At 35.7% G+C, this 27,545-nt stretch overlaps 1 protein-coding gene across 2 annotated transcripts; it reads right to left on the bottom strand.

Moving 5' to 3' along the window:
- Positions 1-245: 245 nt before the first annotated feature.
- Positions 246-27,545, bottom strand: LOC132204503 (nuclear receptor subfamily 1 group D member 2-like). 2 transcript variants are annotated; one of them, XM_059633039.1, is made up of 4 exons: positions 27,405-27,545; positions 27,132-27,283; positions 9,369-9,448; positions 246-2,411 (listed from the first exon to the last, which is right to left on the bottom strand). In XM_059633039.1, exons 2-4 carry the CDS (start codon positions 27,232-27,234, stop codon positions 1,752-1,754), a joined length of 843 nt encoding a protein of 280 aa, XP_059489022.1. In that variant the 5' UTR covers positions 27,235-27,283; positions 27,405-27,545; the 3' UTR covers positions 246-1,751. The 2 variants fall into 2 exon arrangements, with proteins under 2 accessions (XP_059489022.1, XP_059489023.1); XM_059633040.1 differs by lacking the exons at positions 27,132-27,283; positions 27,405-27,545 and adding an exon at positions 18,005-18,286.

The following is a 27,545-nucleotide window of genomic DNA, read 5'->3' as shown; positions in this document are numbered from 1 at the left end:
GAAGTGATAAATTGTGGTCAAAATGTGTTGCAATTGTGTCCTTTTTTATTTTAAAAATAAAATTTTACAATCGAAATTGGATAATATTAATTTATTTGTTGTATTTTCTGCCGAAGTTGACAAGGAATTTTAAATTGCAAAATAGGAGGATTTTTTTTATTAATCCAGCAAACTTCATTTAATTTTTTTAAATTGTCACTCGTTTGAACTTTTTTGTTTTGTTTTCGGGTTGAATTAATTAACAGTTTTACACATTTGGAGTTCATATTTTTATTTTCAAAAGACATTTTATGTACAATCTCATACAAATACTGGCCTAAGCACTCCATCTTCTTCTTATACAAAAAACTTAAAAGCATATAGAACACTTGACATTCTTACACGAGAATATATGTAATATATAAAAAACACATTATTTGATATTTCACAACCATCATCAATAAGTTAAAAAAATATATAATTATATGCATATTAGCTCGATCGATTGTGCACGACGTGAGCAGGTAAATCGCGTCGCGGCAGAGAGAGAGAGAGAGAGATGGAAAGAATGTATGACATGTATAAAAATAATAATACAACAATTGTTCATGGTTGTCAAAACCAAAACTGGCCTACTAATCCCTATCGACAGTCTTAAAACGCTGAAACAATACAAAAGAGAAAGAGAGACGTGGCATTCAAATAATTTTCTTTCCTCCAAATCACGACCACTATTCATACAAATAAAAAGTTCACATCGAAGGGGTCAGTTTTTTTAATGCTGGGGAAAATTTCAATTTCGTTGTGTTCAGTGGACGCTCGGCTGCCTCTTTCTGTGGTAATAAATTTAACGGAGCGGAAAACGCGCCGAGTTTAAGGAGGAAAGAAAGTGGTGACGCCACTACAATGTGATGCTATCCATGCAAATGCAGATTAGTTGCACCTGAATTAGTTCAAATTATCGCAAAACATCCGTCGGGTTAGTACATACGCAAAAAAGAGCACAGAGCAAAAATTTAATCTCATTTTTAATCAGTGCTGGAATACTTTAATCTTATGTAGGTGTACAGTTGGCTTCATTATTTTTGTTTCCAATAATCAAATGGAAATCAAACACGGGAGCGACTCAAATTTGGCTGTTCAATTTAAAAAAAAAAAGTTTCAACAATTTTTTTTTAATAATTCGAATTGGGTTAAAAAAAAGCAACTGGTACATTATTTCTGATCTGGGCCGGCCCGTCAGAAATTATTTCAAAGACTGCTTATTTTTTATTTTAAAGACGCACTTTGGTGAATTTTAAAAGCAGATAAAATTCTTGATGAAAAATTAGCACCCTTAAGGGGCTTTTGACTTTTTCCGACAAAAGTATTTCAACCTCGGAGAAGTCAATATTACTGACCAAACCTTGCTAGCACATTGCTTTTGTAAGTAAATTAATTAATCAGGATTAACTTCCCTTAATTTTTAATTAATTTTGCGGAAAAAGCAGATGAATATTATTTGTATCTAGTTTGAAGTTACCTTCTGTAAATGAGAAAGAATAAAATTGCCGGTGCGGGTCAAACTGTTTCAGATACAAATTTTTGTTTACCACAATCTATATTAACCTTTTCCAGGTTAGCCAATTTGAAGTTTTTCTATTCAAAATCTATTTCGTGACAAATTTTAAGATTGAATTTTTATCCTATCATTGAGCAAGTTTGTAATATAATTGAATCGCTCTCAAAAGTTTTGGACTTTGGGTGCCAATACGAGTGGTGACGTTTTGATTTCATTTGCTCAGGTCGAGAGGGGTGACCTTGGTGGCCTCCTCCTTTTTGGTCAGGACGACCGACTTGACGGAGAGGTCGATGGGCTCGTCCTGCCCCTCGGCCACCCCCGCCAGGGTGGAGAGCAGGTCGGGGTGGGGGGCGAGGAGTCGCAGGTGGTCCGAGGTGGCGGCGGCCGCGGCCGCCGGCCGCAGGAAGGGCGAGAAGAGGAGGGGAGGGAAGAGCGGCGACGGCGACTTGTCGTTGCTGCTGGACGGCGACGGCGACTTGCTGAACTGCTGGTCGTCGTCCATCAGCGAGTCGGGCGTGCTGCGGACGTCGTCGACGGAGCCCTGCTTCAGGATGTCGTCGGTGCGTTTCGAGGGCGGCAGGTAGGTCTGCAGGGCGTTTTGGTACATGACGGCGTTCTGCAGCAGCGACTGCGGACTCAGCGCCGGCTGCTGGTTGTTGTTGTTGGCCTGCTCCTGCAGGAGGCAGTGGATCTTGAACCAGTTGGAGCGGCGGCCGTACCGCGAGCCGCTCTTCGACATGCCCACCATCAGGCACTTGCGCAGCCGACACGCTTTGCACGAGGTGCGGTTCTTCCGGTTGATCACGCACTGCCCGCCGTTTTTGCACTCCGAGATGCTCGACAGGTTGTTGTACGTCCGCCCGAAGAAGGACTGCGGACACAAACAAAAGCAAGACACGTCATTAGTAAACATGGAAATCAACATATTTTTTTGAACATAAATTAAAATGTCAAAATATAAAAAATTTTCTAATCAAAGCCATACGAAATGCTTTTTTAAAATTCTTTTCAGAAAGTCATTGTTCCGGAGGAAACTACTCTTTCTTTTCCATTTTCCTGTATTTAGACTGGTATAAAAATCTCATTACTTTATACAAAAATCAAGTAGCATTTGCTTAAATAAAAATTACCCTAATTTTTTCCAAATTTTATAAAATTGCTCTGATTTTAACTTTTATTCAAAAGGTTTTTTTTCTTTTAAATATTATGTGATTATTTATTTGTTATGAAATAAAATTCAAAGTCCAATTAAATTAATTGAATTAGTGAATTAAATTGAGGTTCCAAAATAGTCATAAAATATAAAAGATAAAAATGTTGATTGACATATTAGAATGATAAAATTTGCAAAATTTCAATTGGCAGAGTAAACATTGAATGGATTTTTATGGAGAAAAACCTAAAATTGGGTGGTGCCTTCTGTACCACCAATAAAGGGCACAGGCCGACAAGACTTTGTCTTGGCCTGACCCTATAAAAAAAGTCTTTTATTATAAGAGATCTCATCTCATTTTAGTTTCAATCGTTGATTCTCAATCAATACAAAATACACAACTATCAAGGTTTCCAATAATTCCTTTGTAATTTATTTTGAAATATCTCAAAAGTGATTACGAAATAAATCGCAATTTCATCACAGTTGAAGTTTTCCAAAACGGCAGTTTGCTTTTTAAAAGCTTTTAGGTTCCCACGTCATATAGTTCCAGTTTCGAATGAACTCTGATCTTGCCTTTTTGCGAGAGCATCTAATTAATTGGAGTTTCTCTATTTCAGGATAAATCACCGAAAAGCATCTCAGAGCTCAGCGCGATTCCTTTCGCTCTCTCGAAATAACAGCGTGTCAGCCAAGCTGCTCTTCTCCAGCTCATCTGGACAAGAGAATTAAAAGAAAGTTGATTTTGTTTCGCTCGCGGAGATGGACAGGGACGAGAGCAATAATTCACTTTGTGTGTAGAAAACGGGATGACACTCGCGAGATTGCGTAGGCGTTGTACATATACGTGGCGCAATTACACACGGTACAATAATGAAAGTGTCATTCCAAATACAAACTTGTAGCAGGTGAACTATGTGCCCGGAATAGCAAGATCGAGAGAGACTCGGCCGTTTATTTAACTTTTTTTTCCAAAGCACCACCTGTCGCCGGGGAAAATATGCCGTCGTCATAATTATGTTAATGCAGAACAAAAAGTACGTATAGTGTGTATAAAAAATTATTAGACAGAGACAGAGAGAGCTGGATGGGTTTTGTTTGTTGATGAGAGCAGCAACTTTTTAGCGCTGCCATAAACCTTGGCAGTATATTGGGCTAACCTGCAGGTGACCTTTTCGTCGCTAATAGCGCCATATTTGTGCTCGGATCTCTCACAAAACTCACGAAAAACTGCTGCGCTGATAAGATTCGAGAGAAATAATAAATCGCGCAGGTGAAAGGCCGCAAAATCGCTCATTCGGAGAAAATTTTGCTACCATGCATATTCCGCGTATTGCAATTTCTCATCTCTGGTTAGACGCGCCGTGATGAATTAAAAACGAATTACTTTTATTGGATTCAGAACTATTTCTTCGAAAGAGAACGCGGAAAATATGTGAGAAATATATATAAATCTGGGTTAAACAAATGCACTTTTGACGGTGTTGAAAAGGAGCTTGGGAGATTGGATACTGATTTTCTTATAATTTGGGTGAAATATTTTTCAGCCCCTTCCTATATATTCCTAACTTTTTTTTCCTTGATCAAATATTTGAATTGGATTTAATACTTTTGAAAAGTATATATTTTATGTGTTCTTATTTTTTTATAATTCCGGTTTTTCCGGCCGTGATTTTAATTGACTCCATTTGAATTTGTTTTTTCCTGATTCTTCGAATTGTGAAATGCTTTTTATGCAAATCAGTAGATTTGTCACGAGGAAAAATTTTCTATAGATCCTCTCTGTCTGCTCCGGTTTGCGAAACACAATCTGTCGGCGGCGCGCCTCTTTTGCTCTCTCGCGTTTTTATTGATTCGAACACAGATCGTTATTTCCTCATCGCACGTGTCGACGTCACCGTCTTAAAACAACTCATCTTCATTAGCTTTTCGAAATCGAAGAATTCAATTACGCTTTGTTGTGCGACGAGTCAGAGATCAGTAAATTGAAAAAAAGACACCGAGCAGAGGATTAGTTAGTTAGTGTGATCTAATTGGAAAGTGCAAGGTGGGCGAGGTCGCTAACACTTGATTTAGAAAACACCGCTCTGGTAATGTTCTCGGTTCGTCATCTCTCGATAGCGCGCCGTGTCGTGAGAACCAGGTCACTTTTATTTGCATCACTTTTTGTTAAGAGCGCGCGGACAGGTTGCACGGGGATCATTCAGGCCCTCTACATAGTCGCGGCGATTGTCAAATTGAACCGCGAGATCGTGCAGCCGCCACAAAATGCAGAGCCTCCAAAGCGTGCTTTTAATAAAATCATAAGCAGACATTAACAGTTTATTCGCAAATTACACTGCAGAAAAATTCCACACGCAAAAAAGACATCATAAATATATTTCCTGATTTTCTGGGGATACTTTTCAAAGTATGAATTTATTTATTTATTATTTCTTTTTCTTAGTCAATACAAAAATTTTAAATTTAAAAAAAAAATGAGAAGAAAGGATTTACAAGAAGCAGGTTGAAATCTAAAATAAAGTGTTTGTTTGAAGAAGTTGACACTCGAGGAGATGATCATGGAAATGAAGAAATCGGGCTTTACCTCGTTGCAAAAAATTGTTTGGTTGGTACTTGAATTTGTTAGTTTTAAGATTTTTTATTTTTATGTTAAAATGTGGTTTTTTCAATTTCGCTGATTTTTTGTATTTTTCTTGCTCATTTTTCTTTGCAACGAGGAAAAGCCCGATTTCTTCATTTCTAAAATAAAGTGATTAAAATAATTAATTGTTGAAAAAACGAGATATTTTAACAACATTTCAGGATTTGAGCGATTAAACAAAAATAGCTAAAAAAAAGGGAATATACTTTTTCCTAATTTATTCGGCAAATATATCATGATCGACATGATGAGAGTTTGGATCTTTTTGTCAGTCAGAATAATAAATTAATGTAGCAATAAATTTGAAATTTTTGTGTAATTTAATTTGCACAATGAATAAAACATTTATAGGTTAATTAATTTTTTTAATAACAAAGGAGGAGTTAAATTTTTATAATGTGGAGTGCAAATTGGCGGAAATCGATGCGAAGAGTGCGGATAAAGCACGGCCGATTAGCTCTCAGTGCGGGCATAAAAAGTGCTCAAAAGAGAAAACGGACCATTCAGAAAGAAGCGAACCGCGTGAGAAAGTAAATGAGGAAACGGCGCTAAAATATATTTATGCGTCTGTGACCTGTGACAGATCCTTTCTTGCGCTCGCGAGGAGAAATTCCATTTTTGCGCCGACACAAGGAGCGACCGACCATTCAACTCTTTCTCTCTTTATGCGTTCGTTTGAAAAATCGCTTCTTCCCATCGTTCACTTGCTAAGGCTCTTTTTACAGTTCGGATCATCTCTCTCGCTATGTTTTTCTTTCTGAGCGAGCGGTATGTGTTGAAATTGCAAAAAGAGGAGCGGGGGAGGTGCGCAAGCACGATAGATATTTTTGCACAAATGTGAGAAAATCAACTCTAATGAGACGGCGTTGCGAAATCTGTGCCGATTCGCGTGTTTACCACTCGGTCGACTGAAAACGGCGGATTTGATTCTGTGCCATTTCATTGAGCATTGCGACTTTTTGCTCTAAAAAAAAGAAGGAAGTTAGTGTTAATCGGGAGGCAGATATGAAAATTACTTGTCAAATTTCATCCAATTCAAGTTCGCGAATTGATCACTTAAACCTTTTGCATTTTTCTTCAAAAAATACAAAACCCTCGGAAAATTTTTTCACCAAAATGTCAGGCAAAGACAAAGTATTTTCGGCTTGATCTCTTTTTTTAGGGCCCCTCAATTTTGCCTTATTTATTTGCAGTCCAGACCAATAAACAAATGTAAAAATGCAAAATAAAACAATTATAATTTTTATTAAATATAATGATTTTTCTTATTTTTCATTTGAACTGTTTTATTATTTTTGTACAATTTAGATAATGCAAAATAAATTTCATTTTTAAGATGACTTCATCATCCGTTGGAAAAGTAAAAAACGCAGCAACTGATCTCATTGCCAGGGAATTCCTTTTGCTTGTAACATTTTTCTTAACTGATTACGCAATTTGCGTTCTCTTGGTCGCGGCGCCGAGCTGCGCTCGAGAGTAAGTGTGATGATTAATTGAACATAATGCGGCAGCCACCAGGAAAAGAGATGGGTTTCTCGGCGCGATGATTTTCAAGGGCGATCAGGTCACCAAAGTCCTTGGCATTTGCACGATTTTTTTTTGCGCGACCAATTTAATCAGCTCTTTTTATTTTCAAAGGGATCCACAATGAGTGAAATTTCGCTTTGTGAACGACCGATGCGAGGATGACGCAATTGGAATGAATTAAATATTCAGGGCGTGATGGAATTAAAGACAGAACAAAGCACAAAGTGTATCGAAAAGCGGCCATTATCGTGTATATGAAATGGGTGCAGGGTGTGGGCGGACAATTGTGTTTTCTAGAGCATCTTTCACATATATGCACGGAGGAAGGAAGCATGGATCACTTGCCGCTCAATACGCCACACCAACAAACACCTCCGCACTCGACCCGCCGCGACCGACCGAAAATAAATGAGAATTTCCCCACACAAAATTTGAAAATGTAAAAAATAAATGATTGCCTTTCATTGAGGAATAAAATTGTGAAACAAATAATTGATTTAATACAAGAGGATATGAATATATAATTTTAAGTTTCCATTAAATTTGAAGCAAAAAATTCAAGGCCCCTTTTTGTTTTCTTGCAAAATTTAATATTAATAAACTTCAATGATTTAAATTTTTGGGTGTTTTTTAATATAAAAATAAAATCAATTTTTGAGCCATAAAAAATTCTGACAAGCTATTTCAAGTATAAATTTTTATTTTGTAACAAATAAACTGATTAAATTTTTTGCGCTGATTGGTCTATTTGCTTTCGGTTTTCCTTTTCCTGCGGTTTCGTTTGCAGAAGCGCGTTTTGTTGTGAGAAATGCGGCGGGTAATTGAATTCAGTGTGCGTTGAAAGGGAATTTTTTGGTCGGCTGGGACGCGACACGCTCCAATTCCCATCACGGCGCCCTTGGGCACTTGCACTTTTGTTTGATATTGCGTGATGCCTCCAAATGAGCCATTATCATTTTTATTTCTCATCCTTGGCTGCTTAGGTGCCTCTCATTGCATCCGACCGTGCACTGCCTCTTTGCTCTGCTAACACATTTCGGGCCCGCTATTAAATTATTTATTTTTTTTTGTATGCGCCCCGAGGCTGTTTGCAAAATGTTATATAAAATAAAACGCGCTTATCTATATAAGGCAGGATGGGAATTTGAAATTTCAAGCAGGCCTCCTAAATGGGCCACATATTAATTTTGCCACCGAATTGCCCGCCGCCAGAGAAAGACGAGTCATACCACACAAAAGAGCACCAGAGGACGCTAATTTTGTCAAGGTCATCACGCATGAGAGAGAGGATGTGCACAACTGATTCAGATTGTTCTCATTTCACAGACGGCTAGGGGCTCGCAAGGTTTCGCAAGATTCACATGCGCATAAAAAAAGTAAATAAATACACCAGCAATTTGCTGCAGAGTAAATAGAAATTAACAACAGTTTAACAAAATATTAAATTACAAAATTGGACGGTTTTACAATAATTATCATAGGTTTGAGACCAAAATAAAAAATGATTAATAAAGATTAAATTTGCTATAATAATAATAATAAATTCAATCAATTTATAGACAAAACCCTATAAAAAAAAGCAATTTTGGTTTGAAATGGGGGAAAGCAAGTTTCATCGTTTAGTTTGTTACTCGCTCAAATTTTGATTAATAAATTTATTTTAAAAATTCATTATTTTGAAATTAATTTTAAAACTTCAATAATTAAAATTTCACACTGATTTCCCCAAGTATTTGTTTAGTAAAAATATTAAAAATTCATCTTAATCATCAAAATTTTGTTCTTTTAATTTGAAGAACTTGCGCCGTGTTTTGAAAATTTTGATTCTCATTGCCTTTGATGACCTATAACCGTTAACAACAATTGAAAGGATGTTGCCACACAATTCCAATTCGATTTGCAACGCTTCAGCTTGTGTTTCAGGTGATCTATAATTAGCGCAGATTCATCAATCACGCACGGGCCCTGAGATTCTCCGAATTGGCCTCCCCGCCGATTTTAATTGTTAAGTTCGAAATATCAGAAATGCTTTTAGGAAAAATCAACAACTCTTATAAATGCAAATTGTTCAAATTTTAAGCTGTAACCTTTAATTTTCATAAGTTCAGGACGGGAAAAATGTGAAGGAAAACAATTTGGAGCGCATAAACGCAATGACAATGCTCGACGTAGGTCGCTCTCGCGGCGAATTTAGAGGAAGGTCGGATTTAATTGCATTGTTATGTAAGGTTAACAATGCAAGCGAGTGTTGAGTCACAAAGGGCAGAATAAGAGCGGAAGCGGCCGAGCCGGTGCAGTTCGTCCGAATAATGCAAAACTCACCGATTGTCGGCCGCTTTCGCTGTTCAAAGAGTTTCGCACTCTGATAAGCACGGCTCTGACGTAACCTCATAGACTTTTGTTTTCGACGCTCGAGTGCATCGGAAATCGAGAGCAGCTCAATAAATTGTAACATCGGACAAACAAAAACCAAATTAGGTGAAAATAAAAGAAGTGAAGCTCACCTTGCATCCTTCGCAAGTGAAGGCCCCGAAATGGAATCCTGCGGCCGCCTCGCCGCAAACTTTGCACGTCTGGTTCATACCTGGAATTGGCGAAAATTAGAAAACTCATTGGACAAAACGATGGGGATCCGATCTATTTCAATATCAATTGCAAGTTGCAAAAGAAGTGTGTTGTTTTTTATACCAGATAGTATTTCGGTGCAATAAAAAATGGTTAAGATTTTTTTGAAACCCAAAAATTATATTTTATAGATTGAATGTTAGATTTGAAAGTCAATTTATTTATAAAAGTTTAAAAAAATCAGAGTTTTAAATTTATTCCTAAAAAATGCAGTAACAGTTGAAAATAGATTTACCGAAATTAACAAAATTGCCTAATTTAAATATTTAAATATAAATCCTTGCTTCTCTTTTTCAAATTTCAAATTTTTGTTTCAACTGAGGTGAATAAATATTAATAATTTAATTCGATATTTCCCACAAATTAGATAAGATCTGCCAAATAAAATTTCATATTTCTCACGGAGATGAATTTTATTTCAAATCAATTTGCGCCTGTTTAAATCAATTAAAAAATACCGCATGTGCGCCATAAAACGAGATCGGAGCCGAAAAATGCAGCACCTAGGGCTAACAAATTGGATGAGAACGGAATTAAATCGGTACGTGATCCCATTATGCCTGCCTGCCGATACACAAATCTCGCGTGATCCCAATAATAGTAATAAGAGAGGAGCTTGGTGCGTTTCGCCGCTTTTCACACGCTCTGGTCCAGCAAGTGAGGCATCAGCCGTCGGCGAGCTCATTTGATAATATGACTAATACACTCTCCCAAACCATTATGCTCAACAATGCAATAACAATTTTCCCCCTAACTAATCAGAGTGCGGTTTTTCTCCAAACGATACCAAAAAATATATAAAATTGTAGATCTCGTAATTTGCTTTCTGGAGCGGCGGCTTTTCGAGCTTTCTGGCGTATTTTTTTCACTCATACGGTGCGGTCAATTATTTGTAATTGGACCGAATTGAAAAATATATCAGAGGAAAGAAACAAAACACCGCGCGTGACTGCTTTAACAGATTTCGTACAAGACAACGAGGAGAGAAAAGAAGGAAAGATGAGCTGTGAATTGATGGAAGCTTCCGGATCTCCAAACAAATCATTCTTTTTCAGTCACGATCACATACACAATTTAATTTCAAAATTTTCCACCTTAAAAATTAACAAAAATATAACATCAAGGGTGGCAAGAAACAGAAAAAAAGGAGAAAAACTGATTATTAAACTTTATAAATTAATTTAACAAAAAATATCAGAAAAATTTTGTTATTGATCAAAATCAACTTTTTTGAATTTTATTCCGTCCTTTAAAAATTTCAGTAATAAAACCAAGGAAATTATTAAAATTTAATTTGTGTCTTCATCAGTTTCTTAATTTGATCCAAAATTGACTAATTTTGCCATCCCAATCCACATAAATAAAAACTTTGATAGCTCAAATTGAACCAAAAAAGTAGACTCGCTTCTTTCTTTTGTCGTTGTCAATCAAATAAATTATTTTTTCGCCGCGGCGGCACGTCCGAGCCGCGAAAGTGGTTCCAGCAGGACCTGTTTGTTCTGTGCAGTGCGTCTATCCAAAAGGGGTTCTGCTGCTGCTGGATCGGACACAATAAAAAGCAGATGGGAAAAAACGCGCAGTCGCGCCGTCGAGGCGATTTTGGCGAAGGCGCCGACCCGAGCGCCAGACGAGTTGCCCAAAACGGGCTCTCAGGGTCAAAGTGGAATTGTTAATTCGCATGTAATTTTCCGAAAAATTTCCAAAAAAAATATATAAATCAGGTGATTAGTGGCGGGATTAAAGTCGGCTGGGAAAGTGGCTCGCGAGATGAACTGCTTCTTCTAAAGTGTAAGGTCAAAAAGCATGCACACATGTATTAATATGTGGCTGTTTCTCTTTTTCATCTGTGTGTGTGTCGAGAGCGGGATAACGGGATTGCAGCAGAAGAGAAGAAGATCCGAGAGAGGATCCTCATCAGTGAATAAAGGCAGGTGACTTATTGCTCCCATGCAGGCAGGCAATAATGACAATCGGCCGCGCGCGGATTATGACCTTAGCAGCCGACACGCATATATCTGGGTCTCTCTCCGGCCAACCTGTTGCTTTTTATTTCAACTCGCCTCTCTCGCACTATGTATAATTCTTCTCGGCGCACACCATAAATCGCTAGAGCACCTTCAGTCCGAAAAGAATTCATCCAAATTTATTCACAACTTATAAGCTTTTTTAAAATTAAACAAGAGTACAAAAATTCTTTTTTTTTCTTTGAAATATTTGGAACGGCGTCGTAAAAATTTCCCGCTCATGCTTACGTTCATTAATTTTTATTAATTCAAGAAGCCTACGTGGAATAAATTAAACAATTCGAATTTTTAAAAACCGTTTTCCAAAAAAAGGGGCTTTGGGTTGAAAAAGTCTCTAAAATGGTGGCAGGCTTTTGTTTAAATTTCGATTAAAGCTCAATTTTATATTTTATCTATTTATAATTTATTTGCTATAGGATAAATTAGCCTCTCTTATTGTCTGCTTATCAGATTTTATTTCACCCAAATTTTTCATTTTATTTTTACCTCAATTTTTTCAGGTTGCTATGAATATGAAATTTTCATACATTTTGCGACACATTGCGGCGACCCGATGGTTTCTAAGCGTCTTTGTTCGGTCACCACATCTCTCGACAAAAAAAAAGGAGAAAAAAATCAGGAGAGAGAGAAAGAGCTCATTGTTTAAAGTGTATCACTCGGTGGCCTTTGCGACGGACCAAATTCCTGCAGGTCGATCTGCACGAGAGAGGAGTTTGAGAGATAAATAAGGCCTCCTTCTCTCTTTACCTTTGTAATTCGCAGTCGGAGCAAAAGGTAAGGTGCAGCGCGGCGAGAGATCAATTTTAGCCTCGTGAACTCTGCAGCGAGAAAGAGCTGCTTCTTCTTCTTCTTCTTCTCTATATATATACGTTTAGCTCGTGTTTTACATTCAAGGTTGCTGACGAGCTAAATTTGCTCTCCCAGAGCGCGCGCAATATTTCCCTTCGTTTTTTTTTTTAACTTCACCTTTATTATAAAGCAACGAGCAAAGGATGGGCGTGCAGAATTGTGTGTGTAACCTTTATTAGACGCGACTTTCAGCGTTGGGCCGCGATCGATTTTTTTCGCCTTTGATCTTGGCGAACATTACCAAATGATTCCATCAGATATGAAAACTGCCTTTAATCTAACACACAGGCGAGACGAGGAAATAAATTGCTTTAATTCCTGACAGAACCTCAAAATTTTCAGGTAGAAATAAATTTCCAAATTCAAAAATGTTAAAGAAAACGTAATTAATTAAATCTGGAAATAATTTTTTACTTATATGCAAATTTTAAGGGGTCCTGTCTCAATTCGGGTGAGATAAAATTTCATTAAACAAATTTTTATTGAGCAGATTTTGAGGGAAAATATACTTTTCTGCATTTATGAAAAAGCTGATGAGATTTTGTTAATTTCTTTTGATGAAAACCAGAGTAAAAATAAAAATGAAAGTTGCGTGTGCTCTTGTTAAAGCCGACCAATCGTCGTTTCTCTTCAAAAGGCAGTCCCTCCTTTGAAATCAGAGCAGATATTTCCAATTAAAGTCCTGACACAGCAGTCCTTAGTTTGTATAGTTGGCAATTAATTAATTAATTAATTCTCGTTTCAACATCGCCACACTGAACGCTTATGGCGTCTGAAGTTTTCTGTTAAACGGAAAAAATGGATAATAATCAAAAATGAAATTCCAAAAATTTGAAAAGTTGAAAAATAGTTCCTTCTGATAATTCTTTATAAAAACTAAAAACTTGATGAGAATGAACAATTAATTTCGAGGCGCCTCTTTTTGTACATTGAAAAAAAAACTTTTAATTTATTATTAATTTCACTAAGGTTCATTTTAAGGGAAATAATATAAATTTTAGTTTATGAGTCAACATGATCTTTTAATTTTATTTTAACTGTACCTATGTATTAAACTAAAATTATGCTAGATTCTAAGAGCGCATTTTTGGACGTTGAAGATTGCAGATTTGATCAAAATAATCCGGCAGATGCGACTCTCCGAGAGGAGAAATGAAAGTAATAAATATTTCACGTTTATATAGTTTGGAACAACAATAACGAAATTAAAACTGCCTTGTTGTACAAATCGGCAGATTATCTCCGTTGCTTTTTGGACAGAAGCTGCGATATCGATGTGTGCGATTGTAAAAAAAAAAAAATATATATATATAATCTGGTGTGTGTGATCGGCGCGCATGAAAAGAGCTGGAGCAGTATATATCGCGCGGCAGTTATCTCCCGACACATTTTTTTCCTCTGTCGGCGGCGGCGGCTGAGGCGCACGTAGTTGGCTATGCTCTTTTATGCCGCAACACATACATGTATACAATTGCACCGCGCGAAGAAGTAAAGCAGAGAGTCATTAATCATTGCACAATCACTCCGATTTATACACACATACCCAACAACAGCGGATTCTCCACCATAGAGAGACGGCGGAAAAAAAATTGAATTTAATAGAATTAAATAAAAAAAATCGCTGGTTTTGATTAAAAAAAAAAAACAGATTTGCATGAAGAAAGAACTAGATTGTATAATCAGTAGTTGAAAATTTGGAGCCAAATTAAATAATTATTTAAAATTTGTTTAAAATTTTTGGGAAAAACAGCAGAATTATTAATTATGTCAAATTGAAGCTGGATTTTGTAAAAATATTAATAATGAATGTGATATTTTGCTTGATTTTATAATAAAATCAAAATCGGACGAATTGATCGAAGTCTTTTTATGATAATTGGGTTTCAAGTGTCGAAAATTTGATCTTGATATATATCAAACCGCTCAGGGCAGATCTGCTTCTCGCGCCTAAATTGCCGTAAAAACTTGCACTCGCGGCACGCGATTGTTCTTTTTTTGCGCTGCACTTTTCGCAAAAGGAATATTTATATAGATGATATATAAAGCAGGCTAGTTTTTGCAACCAGGAAAGATTATATTACGTTCTGAAGACAATGTGAGTTTAAAGCTGGAAACGAAAAAGTTGTCAGAATTTTAAGTAGAAAGGTTTTTTCAAAGAATCTTTTAATTTTATTTCTTTCTCAAAGACGGTTAATAATTAAAAATAAAAATAATTTTTTTACCATTATATCCCTGTTTTGATTTTAACTGATTTGTGAATAGATTTAATTTCTGCAAAAAAAAAATTGGAAAAAATTAGCGGATTTTTATATAACCTATAAAATATGCTAACGTCTGTTTTGCTTCATCTTTAACAAAGTCGGATATTGTTGTACCCGCTCTCAATTGTCGCCCATGTGCAAGCTGGAACTGTCAAGTTGGCCGCGTTTTATCCGCTTCAAAAATCATACCGAGCAATAATGATAAATAATCGCGGACCGCACGTTCCGTAGCTCATCTTATTCTTCTGCACTGAAAAGATATATTTCTGCGGCTGCACCATTTGAAAAGCTGCGCTGCATTTCTCGGAGGAGGATTGACGGATAAAAATAGGTGCGTCTATTATAACTACAAGTCGCGCGTGGAACATCATTAATTTTGAATAATACCTCGCGGGAGAAAAGCTGGTATTTATTTTTTCTCTCTCGCTCTTGTCGCCCGAAACGACAATTTCGCTTACTCTGATTTTTTTTATTTCTCATTCGTCATGTGTGCAGCGCGACCCTAAGGGGGGTCGGAAGTGTAATTTGAATGGGATGCTTTATTTTATTAATGGGCTCCGGCTGACACGGCAGAGTGCCGGATCGGATTTGCCATTTGAAAAGCTCCGAAAGGAATATCTGGCCAGGATTTCGCTCACGGCGCAACTCCCAAGCGGCAAAAAAAAAATAATAATTCAAATATGCGCTTGCTCTGTTGTGAAAATTCAACTGTACGGGATCACGGATATGGAAAATTCGTCACCTCATGGTATGCAGATTACTCAACGTTTTCAATTTCTCAGATTCAATTCAGCTCCAAATGATGGATCATATTTTAGACATTTCAAAATTCTGACGCTAAAAATGTTGTTTGAAAGAAATTGCGAAAAGTGAATCGCAGTGAAAATTCAAATTCAAGATTTTATTTCAGTAGAATGTATATAATTTTAACGGAAAGCGCATAATATATTAAAATCATATTCTTTGAGCTAAAAATTTCAAAACATATTTCTTTTAGAAAAAAAGTTCATATTGCGCCTAAAGGCTAAAAGCAAATTGATATGACCAAGGTTTTTAAAAAATTTTTATTTTCTTCCCTTCGCTTATTTATTAATTTTAATTTAAAATACATTTTTACCATACAAAAATTATACAATAGACATCTGAAATAAAAACTGATCAAACAATTATTATTCCTTTATAAATTATTTCCGGTCTTCCCCTTCATTGACCATTTTAATTTAAATTTAGTTTTCCAATTTATTATTATTTATTCTTATTTGAACTACTTTGGAGCTATTCTAAAGCATTATAAAAATTTTATTAGAAAGCAAACATTAATTAATGAAATCATTCACGAAGAAATCTGATAAATTTTGCTTCAAATGACTTCCGAAATGATAAACTTCGTTGAGTCTTTGGATTTTTTTATATAGAGAAATCAAATGAAGCTTTTAAATCTGCGACAAATAAAAAAAGCCAAAGCTTCTTATTTTTCTGGGTGACTTTGTTTGTCGCCCCAGCAACGCTGCGACAACGCGCGGTATCAATATTTGTCAAGAGTTAATGGTCCTTTTGACACTTGAAAGGGTGCAGCAAAAAGGGCCCCACTTTCATGAGGTGACAATTGAGAAATGCACTACTTGTAAAAGAACCCCTTTCCGCTTCTTTTTCGAGTGCGTTCAACGCGGAATGTAAATTGTATACAGAAGTCAATTAAATGTAATCGATTCCAGAGGGAAGGAGAGGAAATTGGAATTCCTGCGCAAAAGTGCATTTTAACGACAATTTAAGAGCGAGCGAATAAATAAATCAGAGCCCACGGGATTAAGTGAAATTAATGTTGTCCGAAGGCAACGGTGGAATGTGCAGCAGCGCAATTTCACTGGAAAATGTTATATTTTATGTTCACATTTATTTTAAACGGAGCTGCGTCACAAAAGAATTTTGACCTCCCAGCATGACACCGCGCGCGGCCAAACTATTTTCTACAAGACGGAATTATTTCTTCTCGGTTCTCCACAAATACCTGCACCTCTGCCCTTGGATTTCATTAAATTTATATCTGTGTGACCGACCGAACAGCAGAAAAAGCTCTTTTGGTGTGTGTCGCGCCGAGAGAGGATTCATTGTTCCAAATCGAAATGGGTCAAATAATTTATCATCAGAAAGGTTAGCAGTTTTTATAAAAAAAAACATACCCGTCAAGCTTAAGAGATAGAAATAAATAACCGAAAAAAGAAAACTCTCCTCTCTCGCAATCAAGAGATAAATTTTTCATTTTCCTTATTGGGTCTGCTCTGATTTTGAACTGATTCATCATCCAGAAATCCATTTCTTTTATTTTCGGTAGATCTTTATTTAATATGGAAGGGCCGAGAGGTGCATGTCAACACACTGGAGAACGTTATATTCCGAATCGCACACACAGACTGACAGATTCTCTCTGCCAGAGTTGGGATTACACACGTCAACGTCAATTATTTGAATCTCGGCGGTATAATTAAATTAATACATCCGAAAGATCGACGAGTGGAAAAAGCAGAGCGGCTCCATCAATTATATAATAACAGACAAACTGAATTAATAATCTAAAAATTTATCAATCCAAAGAAATTAAATGATGATTGCTAATTTTAAAAAAAAAGTTGGATCAAAGAAAGAAAGAAAAAAGTCACTTAAAAATCTTGAAAAAAAAGGATAAAATAAAATGTTGAGATTGAACTAAATAAAAAAGGACGAAAATCATAAATTAAAGTAATTAAGACATAATTTTAATTGGTATTTGTGTTTGAATTTGAAAACCAATTATGTTCCGTCCATTTTTCTGACACGTCCAACTAAAAATTACGAAAATAAATCTCTCGTCATTTAAATCGGTATGGGACTGGTTTTGAATTGTAAAAGGAGGATTCATTCCGTGTGTGCTGGAAAAGGGATTGGCGAATCGTAATTCGGCATAACGCGAGGGCGCCAGAGGTCACCGTTGACCAAAATGCCGCGGTGACGTCATTTGCCGTGTAAATCACACGCACGCATATTGATCGCGCGAGTTGAAATCTCCGGCGGGCGTCATTTTTAATCCAGCAACAGTTTAAGAGTGACAACATTTAATTTCCACTATTATCATTAAACTCAAACACGTGATTGATGCAATATTAGGCTTGCAAAATTGATTATTTTTTCAGGAATTTTACAAATTAAAATATTACATTGAAAAAGTATTGTTTTGTTAGCAATTTAAAATTTAACTTTGAAGCAAATTTATTAACAGAGAAAACACCTGTCGTAATTTGAAGAAATTTAGCGCTTAATTAGCACCCAAATAAGACTTCATTTCTTGTTCACACAAAGTAATTTTAAAATTTTCTATGTACAAAATTAGGCAATAAAATTACTCACTGTTTTGTGCGTTTTGTTTCAGGTACTTGTTGAGGTGCGTCCGTCTGACGGTCACCGGCCGGCAGGGTCAAAGGTGAGTTCGGCTCTGGGGTCTCAGATTCGGCCCGTCGGCATTTTTCTCGCTCTTTTTTTCGAGAATTTTCGGCGTCCGAGAGAGAAAAAGGGATTTTCTTGCGGGCAGCCCTAGTTTTGAGCCAAAAGCAGAGCTACGCGTCCAGGTCGCGAGGTGTGCTCCGTTTGCGTGCCTTATTTAGAGTGAGATCATTAAGTGCATACTGGCTTCTACCTATGAACATGCCGCAGCTGTTATTGCGAGCGCCAATCACTCGCCGCTCAGCAAACCCACACTCGCACCGCCGTAACTCGCCACAGCCAACCAAAATACGATTTTTTCCTCCGTCTCGCAAGTGAAATTTTCCATTTTTGGGCTATCATTTCTTAAGGTAAACCGGAGTGTCATTTTTCCAAAGTACGGAAACATTGAATTTAAATTGAGGTCAAAAGTTATTATTTATTTGATGTTTGCAAAAATAGAAAAATATAATAAATATTAAAAATAAAAATATTTGTTTGAAGAAGTTGATTTTTGAGGAGATGACAGAGCCATTTGTTTATTAATAGAAAACAATTTTACTGCAATGAGGAAAAGTCCGATCCAAAAAAATATTATACAACTGCAGTCCAAACTTGGAATTATTTACAAAAAAAATTAGTTTAAATTCAATGGAAACAAATCAGCTGAACCGAAAATATTTTTGTGATTTCTGCGGGTTTGCTTAGTCTTGCTTTGCATATTATACAAATATAAAATATTAAGAATGATTATATTTTACTCATTAAAATTGATTAAAACAATTTTAATTTCTTAAGTCTTTTTTAGATCATTGGTTTCCAAAAACTATAGCTGGATTATTAATTTTTATATTCGCCAGGAAAAGATTTACTTAAACAGAGCTAAAAATTTAAATCTGAAACGTGGAAACTCGCGCAATTATAAAAAAAAAAATACACTTAAAATGTCTATAATTTAATGAAATGTTAGCAAAACATATTATTATTTTTGAAAGTCCAGGTGGATGCTTTAAATATTCTTCTTAACAACAAAAATTGATTGATATTTTTACCCTCTGATTTTTATTTCCTTCGCAGATTCGAACTTTCCTATTAAAATTCACTAATATGCAAAAGTCAAGTTCCACTTCTGGACCAATCTCAATTTCAAAATTAAAATCAATTATTTTATTCTGGTTTCTAATAAGTGATTAATTATTGTTGCTTATTTGTCCACATTGTTACAATAAATTGTTGAAAAAACGCGAATTTTTGGACAAAACGGCACCACTACTAGCAAGAATTTTGCTAAAACCTCTGAAATCACGCAGACACCATTAGCGCCGCATAAATCACTCAAAAACTTTTTGAAGAGCAAGCGAGCCGTATTTCATCCTGACTTGGTTGAACCAGAAAAATATTTTTTACTTGGTGTTATTATTTACATTCCAAGAACTGCTAAATTTGTAAGAAAAAAGGTTCAAAATTGAAATTTGTACATATTTTGTTCAAGATTTTTTGTAATTATTAAAACTCAACGCTCAAAATCAGTTTAAATGTTGTCAAAGCATTTTTGGTATATTTTGTAGTAGAAGCTCATACAATCGAGGGTTGATTCATGGTGATTTGAAATTTAAATTCGGCTTTTCCTTGATGGGTTTTTGTGAGTTTTTATTGTTTAAGAAAGAAATAACAATATCCTGCTCAATATTGTTTATTCTTGATCAATAAAAACTAACAAAAACCCTTTGAGACAAAGCCGAATTTAAATTCAAATCAACATTTTTGGTAAATTGTAAAAATGGGGACATATATGAACAACAACAAAAATAATACCAATCGGAAATCAAAATAAATAAATGAATATTGGAATTAGTAAATTTAATATAAATTTCAGATATTGAAAAATTCAAATTTAATTTCATTTTAATTCGTAATTTTTGTCTAGAGATTTGTACGACCGGCGTTTCAGTTTGGAGAAGTTACGGCGGTGCGAGTGTTGTCCCCTCCTCCGGCGGCTGGTCCCTCCTCGCGATGCTCCGCATTCCCCTCAAGCTTGTGCAATACCTGCCGACTGCAAATGCCACGGCGGACCGATAAACTACATTGATGCAGTCGCAATATTATAAATAAATTCGTTCTCTATATGCACACCTACCTCCCTTTTCGTCGACAAAGGAGCGGCGGAGTCCATAAATTCCCATTGTCGGCCGCACTGAATTAAAAAGGAAAAATTTACACCCCGAATGGAAATAGGGGGATGATATCAACACCAATGACCGCAAACATATCCCTGACAGATTTATTGCCCCTTGAATTCGTCGAATCGATTTTCTTTTTCTGCGTTCGCCACATTAAAAGGCAATAAATTCCAAAGTTCCGAAACACGTCCGCGAGCGCGAAAGGGCTTTCCTATTTAATAATAAGCTGCTCTCTCTCCCCCGAACACAAAAGTCAAAATTGGAATTTGAGCGAGAATCCCTTTTAATGCCAGCAACTGCTGCTCCTTTTCACGGATAAAGGACTCGCTGCCTCGGAAAAGGTTAATCGCCCGTGAAAAAAAAATATATATATTTGAAGCAAGGAAGGTAGAAAAAAAACGAAGTGCTTTTGGGTGTGTTTTGACAGTTCACAATAATATCGAGTGGATGCCAATGGGGTGCGCAGTAAACAGATTACAAGAAGTGCTAAAAAATAACACACACCTTTTCCAATAATGAAATGTGAGCTGCGGATTAGCTTTCGGACGCACTGGACCAGAAATTGTGCTCGCTGCAGTCGCTGCGTGACTTATTTTTTTCTACTCCAGCAAAGATTCTCTCTGGCTTTGTATTTCGGGTTTGGAAAGTTCTGGGCATTCCTTTAAACCCTTGTATAGGGGTTGACAATAGGAAGAAAATAGAAAATAAAGCGTTTCTCAACAAATAAAGTGTGATCCTTTCCAGGGCGATTTTTAAACTATACCTTTAGGATCGAAACGGATTATCTGTTTTGAAATGCAGTTCAGGTGTTAAAAATTCTAGATTTTTTTGTACTTATAGCAATAACACATTATTTATCATTTCAAGAACCAAATTTCATTTCTAAATCAGATTGATTGGGACAAAATCTCAGCCGCAGTTTTGTAGATGAACGTTTAAAACTAAATAAAAATTAGCAGTCATTTGAAACTAAACTACCAAATTATGTTTTTTCACGTGGTTCTTTTTGTAATTAGTTTTTGTGCAAAAATAAAAGTTGTTTTTTAAAATGATTTCTAACTGAATCATTTGGAAACTTTTATTTTGTTTACTTGTTGGAAAATATTTTGAAGAGCAGGGCAATAACATTTGATTTGAAAATAAAGAAACGTTGTAAATTTGACGTCATAAAATTGCAAACATTCTGCACGATTTGAATGAGTTTCTAATTTAATTTGATCTGCGCGCCGAGGAAAAGGTAGCAGAAATGAAAATTCCTGTATGTAAAGCTAACCTCCTACACGCGTGCACTCTAAATAAAACGAAAAAACGGAGCGCGAGCAACATTTTCCCACAGACAGACACACAGAAATATGCCTCATTTTTGTGTAAATGATAATGAGAGAGTCGAAGGTCGTGATTTTAAATAGTGCCTACCGCCGTTTTCTCATCGTATTATAAAATCGGCGCGCGTTTTAAATGCTCCACTAATAATAAAATCAATTCAGTGAAAAAACCTGCATCACGAGAGATGGCCTGACATTTGATCTTTCTAGCGAGTGAAGCACCGAAAATGAGAGCTGCACGATGAGAAATAAAATATGCCTCCGCGCGCCGTGTGATCGCGTTTTTCCCGCCGAATATACGCGATAATTAATGCATTTAATTGGGTAATTGCCGCGCCGCTATAATTTGTTTTTATATATCACGCGCCGTGCGTCGATCTCACCGCATGCGTTTCCCAAAAACCAAACATTTCACGACTAAATTTCTTTCTCATCGCGCTAATTAATAAAAATTTTAACTAGATAGAAATTTTTTAATGTATAGGTTTTGAAAATTTATATCAATCAATCAAATTAGTCTGTTTTTATTTTAAATGAAAAATATTTTTTAGGTCCAAAGTCATATGCGGCATGTCATAAAATTAAAAAGGGACAAATGAAAAAAATTGATGAAAACCTTTTCATTAATTTCGTATTATCTATAACTTTCTGAGTCGCGAATTCGATTTCATACTTTGCAGCCCATTAAAATCCAAAAGTGTCTGTTTACTGTAATTTTTTATTTAATTTGTTGAAGAGAAGTGACTCAGGTCTGTGAGTAAAAATCAATTAAGAATTACCTCTGCTTGGGAAAATAGCATTAGAGTGCGAAAATTAAATGATGATTTTTTTTTCAACGCCACAGGTTGATACAAATATTCAAAGAATCATTAAAAATTAAAAATTTTTATAGTTCATTTGTTTTCGGTCAAATTCTTGCAAAAATTTCATTGATATTCCTCAAAATATTTTTAGTTTATAATTAACAGAAACTTTTGTTTTTCATTTCTTATAATTTGCATCTTCCTTTTCTGAAAAAAAAAATCTTTTCGATTTAATTACTCTTAAAAAAACTTATTTAATAATTATTTTTTCTTGTTTAAGATTAAAATTAATACGGATCAGAATCTAAATATGATAATGAGGTGGAAAATGACCAAACTCGTGTTAATATTTTTGCAGCAATATACGAATTTCAACTTTTGCGGCTAAATATGATTCGTGCGGGCACGCTAAGTTTATATAAATTATACGCGATGTATGTATGTGCACTTACAAGAGGTTTGCTCTCTGGCGCGTCGGTCGCTGGGACAGCATTCTTATTTGTGCTTTGCTGATGTTTATTAACGGCGTGCCCTTGACACGCGGGTTACGAAACGTTTCAAGAAGAAGAGTAGAGGAAGAGCAGAGCGCTGTGAGCGCGCCGGCATTTCAAGATCATATATATTGCAACTATATCAAACACACTCGCCTCTTATATTATGTACACTATACTGCTTTTTTTTTAAAGCACAAAAACGCTTTATCATCTCCGCCATTAATATTAATTTTTGGGGTCGGGACGAGCGAGGAGAGAGAGAGAGAAAAAGATGCAGAGACGCTGCATGAATTATCGGTTGGTGCGATACATACCCATAAGCTCTCATTGTTATTTTTTAATAATAACATTCAGAAAGTAACGAGCAACCATATAAGCGCGTGAGCACCATATTAATTACCGCTCGCCAGATAATTAGCACCGCCAGATGAAAGGCAATCAAACCATTTTTCAAACTGAAAAAATGTTATCTTAATAAAAAAAGTAATCTTTATTTATTCACGTCAAAAACTGAAACTTCAATTAATGTTTTGATGGTGAAATTAATTTAAAATAAAAGAGAGTTTCCGCAACTTTAGCTTAAATTGAAATCAACCTCTGAAATTCTTTGGTAAAATGATGGAACTTCCTTTATTTCATTCAAATCCAAATTTTGTAGCTTCTGCCTTTAAATAAGCGCGTTATCTGTCATCTCAAAATGGCACTAAAAATTATTCTTCTGAAATTTCATTTGCCAGTCCATTAAGAATTTTACTGGAGAAACGAGTTGACTTTCTAATGATTAATTAAATATAAAAAAAATGCAGCTAATGTATAGACTTAAATTTTGTCTGTAGGTCCCAGAGGTTGAGCAAAAGGCTTTCAAAATGTTTTTTTTTCAAACTAACAGAAAATTATAACTCCTTACTTATTACTTTCTTAATACATTCATGTAAAAATCAATATTATCAAAGCATTTCAATTAAATTAGCAATTAAAATTAGCTGGCACAACTTTATGAAAAGAACTAACCGTTTTCATAAAAGAACTGATTTTTTTTAGAAAAATAAAATCCCTAATCATTTATTCAGACAACGATGTAAATTTTACTCATTTTCCTTTTCTAGTCCTCCGCGAGGCTCCATAAATGTGTGTTTAAAAAGAAACGAAATATTTAAATCAGAAAAGGTCGCGCACATGAAAAATTTGACGCGTCGCATACATCACACAAAAAGTTGGTCCAAGGAGGATATGCTGTTCCAACGGGCTCTTTGTGCCACATTTTTGCGCACACACAGACTCAGCTCTTAATTTATTTATTATTTTTTTCTCCTCTTCTCTCAAATATCCTGTTGCGCGGAGAGCATCTCACAATTTTATTGCAGATCTCTTTTCACGCGGGATTTGGTTCGGATTTTTGAACCGCACCAGGTAAAAAAATTTTTAAGAGACAAGCCACAAGAAATCAGAGTCATAATTCTTATTCCTCCCCCGAAACGACTTTTGATGCTTTTTCAAGCAGGCCAACAATGGGAATTTTATAAAGTGTCTGACTGCACCCCCGTATTGTTATACCTGAACCTGTCAGGTCGAAAGTAGATCACGTTGAACAAAAGAGCCAGAGTAAAAAAAAGATAAAAAAAAACCTTCCTACTCGAGAGGACAGTGGGAAAGAAAAATTTAAAAAGTGACCCAAATAGAAGCAAAAATCACAGCCCAAATGTTGAGAGGGGTGGATTTTTTTCACCATATAGGAAAGGCAATAATCTAAAAAAATTTATGGTCGTGCGCGCGATCCGTTATGATCTCATTCACTGATCTGTGAAATGCACTCTCTGTTGTTGTGAAATATCTCGCGGCAGCTCGATTTGTCACGTCACCCTGAGTCACCGAAAATCTATAAATTCCATTTTTCTTCTTTTACGTGATGTCGCTCTTTTGTGTGCCTTTTTGTCAGCAAAATTTGGTACAATAAAATCATATCTGATCGGTCACCGAGATCAGTAAAAAATAATTTTTTTCAGCCACCAGGCTAATCTCAATTCTTGATAATCTCGGCTCGCAATCCAAAAATAATTCACTTTGCTGCATGAAAGGGAAGTTAACGAGCTAACAACAGAGAGTAAATAAACGGACAAAATATGAGGTACAGATTTGGAATGAAGATAATTGGTGAAATTTACCGATAAATTATTGATTTCTGGAATAAGTAGATTTGTTATACAAAAAAAGAGCGAATTAAAGATACAAAATTGCTGAAATAAATAAATTGAAAAGTTTTGACGAAACCCTGGATAGAGTTTTCGGGCAGATTCATTTTACTAAATAATAAGATTTTTTTTTACAAATGATGATAGCAAATTTAAAATTGAGAAAACGCATGTTTTTTAATGTCTTGAATGCCATTTTATTCGTATTTTTGCTAAACTATTCAACAGCTTCTGAAAAAATTTAAAAAATTATTTGAATTTTTGTGAGTGGATTTTAAGTTTAACTTTCCGTTCAAATCTTAAAGCAATAATTGTCTCATAAGTTTGAGACTTGTAAATTGCTTTGCATCTGTAATAATCACTGACTGAGCATGCAATTGAAGCTTCCAATTAAATTAAAGCGTTCGAGAAAACCTCTGTTTAAAATTTAAACCCGACTGGATGCACATATAGCGCGTGTAATAAAATCTGAAGGCAAGAGTGGTTTACTGGTATTTGCATTCGCAGAGAGAGATTAAGAAGATGCTCTTTTGCTGGCGCGGTGTGTTGTGCTGAAAATAATTACCCGCTAGTGCTGCACATATAACCGCCGACGACGACGGCGATATATGAATAAAAAAGTGTGTGTATGCGTGCGTGATTTGTGCAGCCAAGTTACTTCTGCGGCTATTAGCGATGGTTGTCGAGTTGCGCCGCCGGTGATAAATATGCACGCGCGTTAATCATTACATTTAAAAATGACATGCACGCAAGTAAAGAGATGCTCTTTTTTCAATGGGACACTCCAATTTGAATGCGTCCTCTATTATGTGAAAGGAGGGGCCGCGCCTCTCCCGAAAGATACAAGAGCGTGTTAAATTTTAATGAAATAGATAAAAAGGGGGCTTTGAAGATGAGAGAGAACGTGTGTGGTTTCGTGTCCTTTGGGTCTCACCTTTGTAGTAATGGATGGCAGATACACATAAAGGTTTAAATTTTTTCGATTACAGAGGGAAAACAGAAAACTTTATAGCAGGATAATAAATTTTCTTTAAAAAAACGATTTTTACTATCCTATATATTTATTTAAATTTAATCAGAGTAAAATTGGATAATGTTACACAATGAATTTGCATTTTCTGTTCTTAGAGGAAGGTCGTTGCACGCCTTTGGCATTTTATAAATCAATCAATGCAATGAATTGAGAAATTCTAAAAATTAAACAAAAAAATTTGTTAGAAGAAGATGACACTCGAGGAGATGATTATGGAAATGAAGTATAATCTGGCCCGATTACTTCATTTTTATACATACAAAAATAAATACTTCAAACATTTATATTTAATCTATTCCTTGAACTTAATGAAAAAAAAATATTATCACACTAATTGGGTTGAATTTCATATGCATATGTATAATTTATTTAGAAAAAATCGCTCGTTATATGCAATCGCAATTGAAATGGATCATTTGTAGCAAATTATGTAGGATTATAGTGTTAGAAAATTTAGATCCTCTTCTATCTACAGATTTTGCGTTTTGAGAAAAAAAACTATCGCCTGTAAAAACTATCGTCCGTATATCGTCAGTATGTATAGTCCAAATATTCAGAAAAAACTACATATTTTGATGAAATTTAAGTTCCATCATCAAAATTAAATTTCCATGAATCGATTGGCTACTTCAGATAAAATCCAAACTATTTTTATTATAATTTTGGTCATTTTTTTCGTCGACCATGTAAGAATTATTAGACAATTTTAATTTGCTACATTTTTTTGTAAGGTTTTATATTTTAAATTCTTTTCTCTATTCTGCAAATTAAAATTACAAAACTCGTGGAAATGTTTAAGGAGGGCTTACCTTATATTCCTATCTCCTATGCATTTCCATATTCCATAACGCTGTCAAAAGTCAAAGTACACCTGTATTTCGACTCTTAAAAATAAAAAATAATTCCCAAATTTACGGCAGGTAAGACTGATTTGGCGTTTTGGGCCAAATTAAACAAGTGAATCAGACTTAATTGCGATAATTAAGAGCCTCGTAGGACAATTGAAAGGCGAAAACGAGAAGGGAACTTACTTTTCCGTCGACTGGTCCAACTGGCTTGGGAGCTGCTCTGCTTCACTGCAGGGCAGACTGAAGAGCTTCTTCTCACGTTGCATTTCGGCCGATTTTCGCCCATTTCGGGCCGAAGTTGGGCTCAATCTTGACCCGGCAAGACACGATGCACTCTGTCAACAAAGAAAGCCATTACTAATCATGTGGGTCCGAATGTCTTGTGGGGGAGAAAAGAGCGGGAACGAGTTTGGCAACCCGACAAAGTTGTGTGAAATGACCGAAAGAAGGGCTTACCCATCCTTATCTCCTGCATTTCCACATTCCATTATGGTGCCAAAACGCACCTGCAATCGGTCGGCTGAAAATTTGGTGGATTCGTCGTCGAAATCGGCGATTGAAATTTCGGCCAAGGAACATTTCATGCGCATTCGCCAT

This window comes from Neocloeon triangulifer, unplaced genomic scaffold, assembly GCF_031216515.1.
Source record: "Neocloeon triangulifer isolate White Clay Creek 2 clone unplaced genomic scaffold, ASM3121651v1 ptg000022l, whole genome shotgun sequence".
In the NCBI taxonomy this organism is placed as follows: Eukaryota; Metazoa; Arthropoda; class Insecta; order Ephemeroptera; family Baetidae; genus Neocloeon; species Neocloeon triangulifer.
The sequence above is the reverse complement of the archived record's forward strand: the minus strand, read 5'-3'. Positions and strand labels throughout refer to the sequence as shown.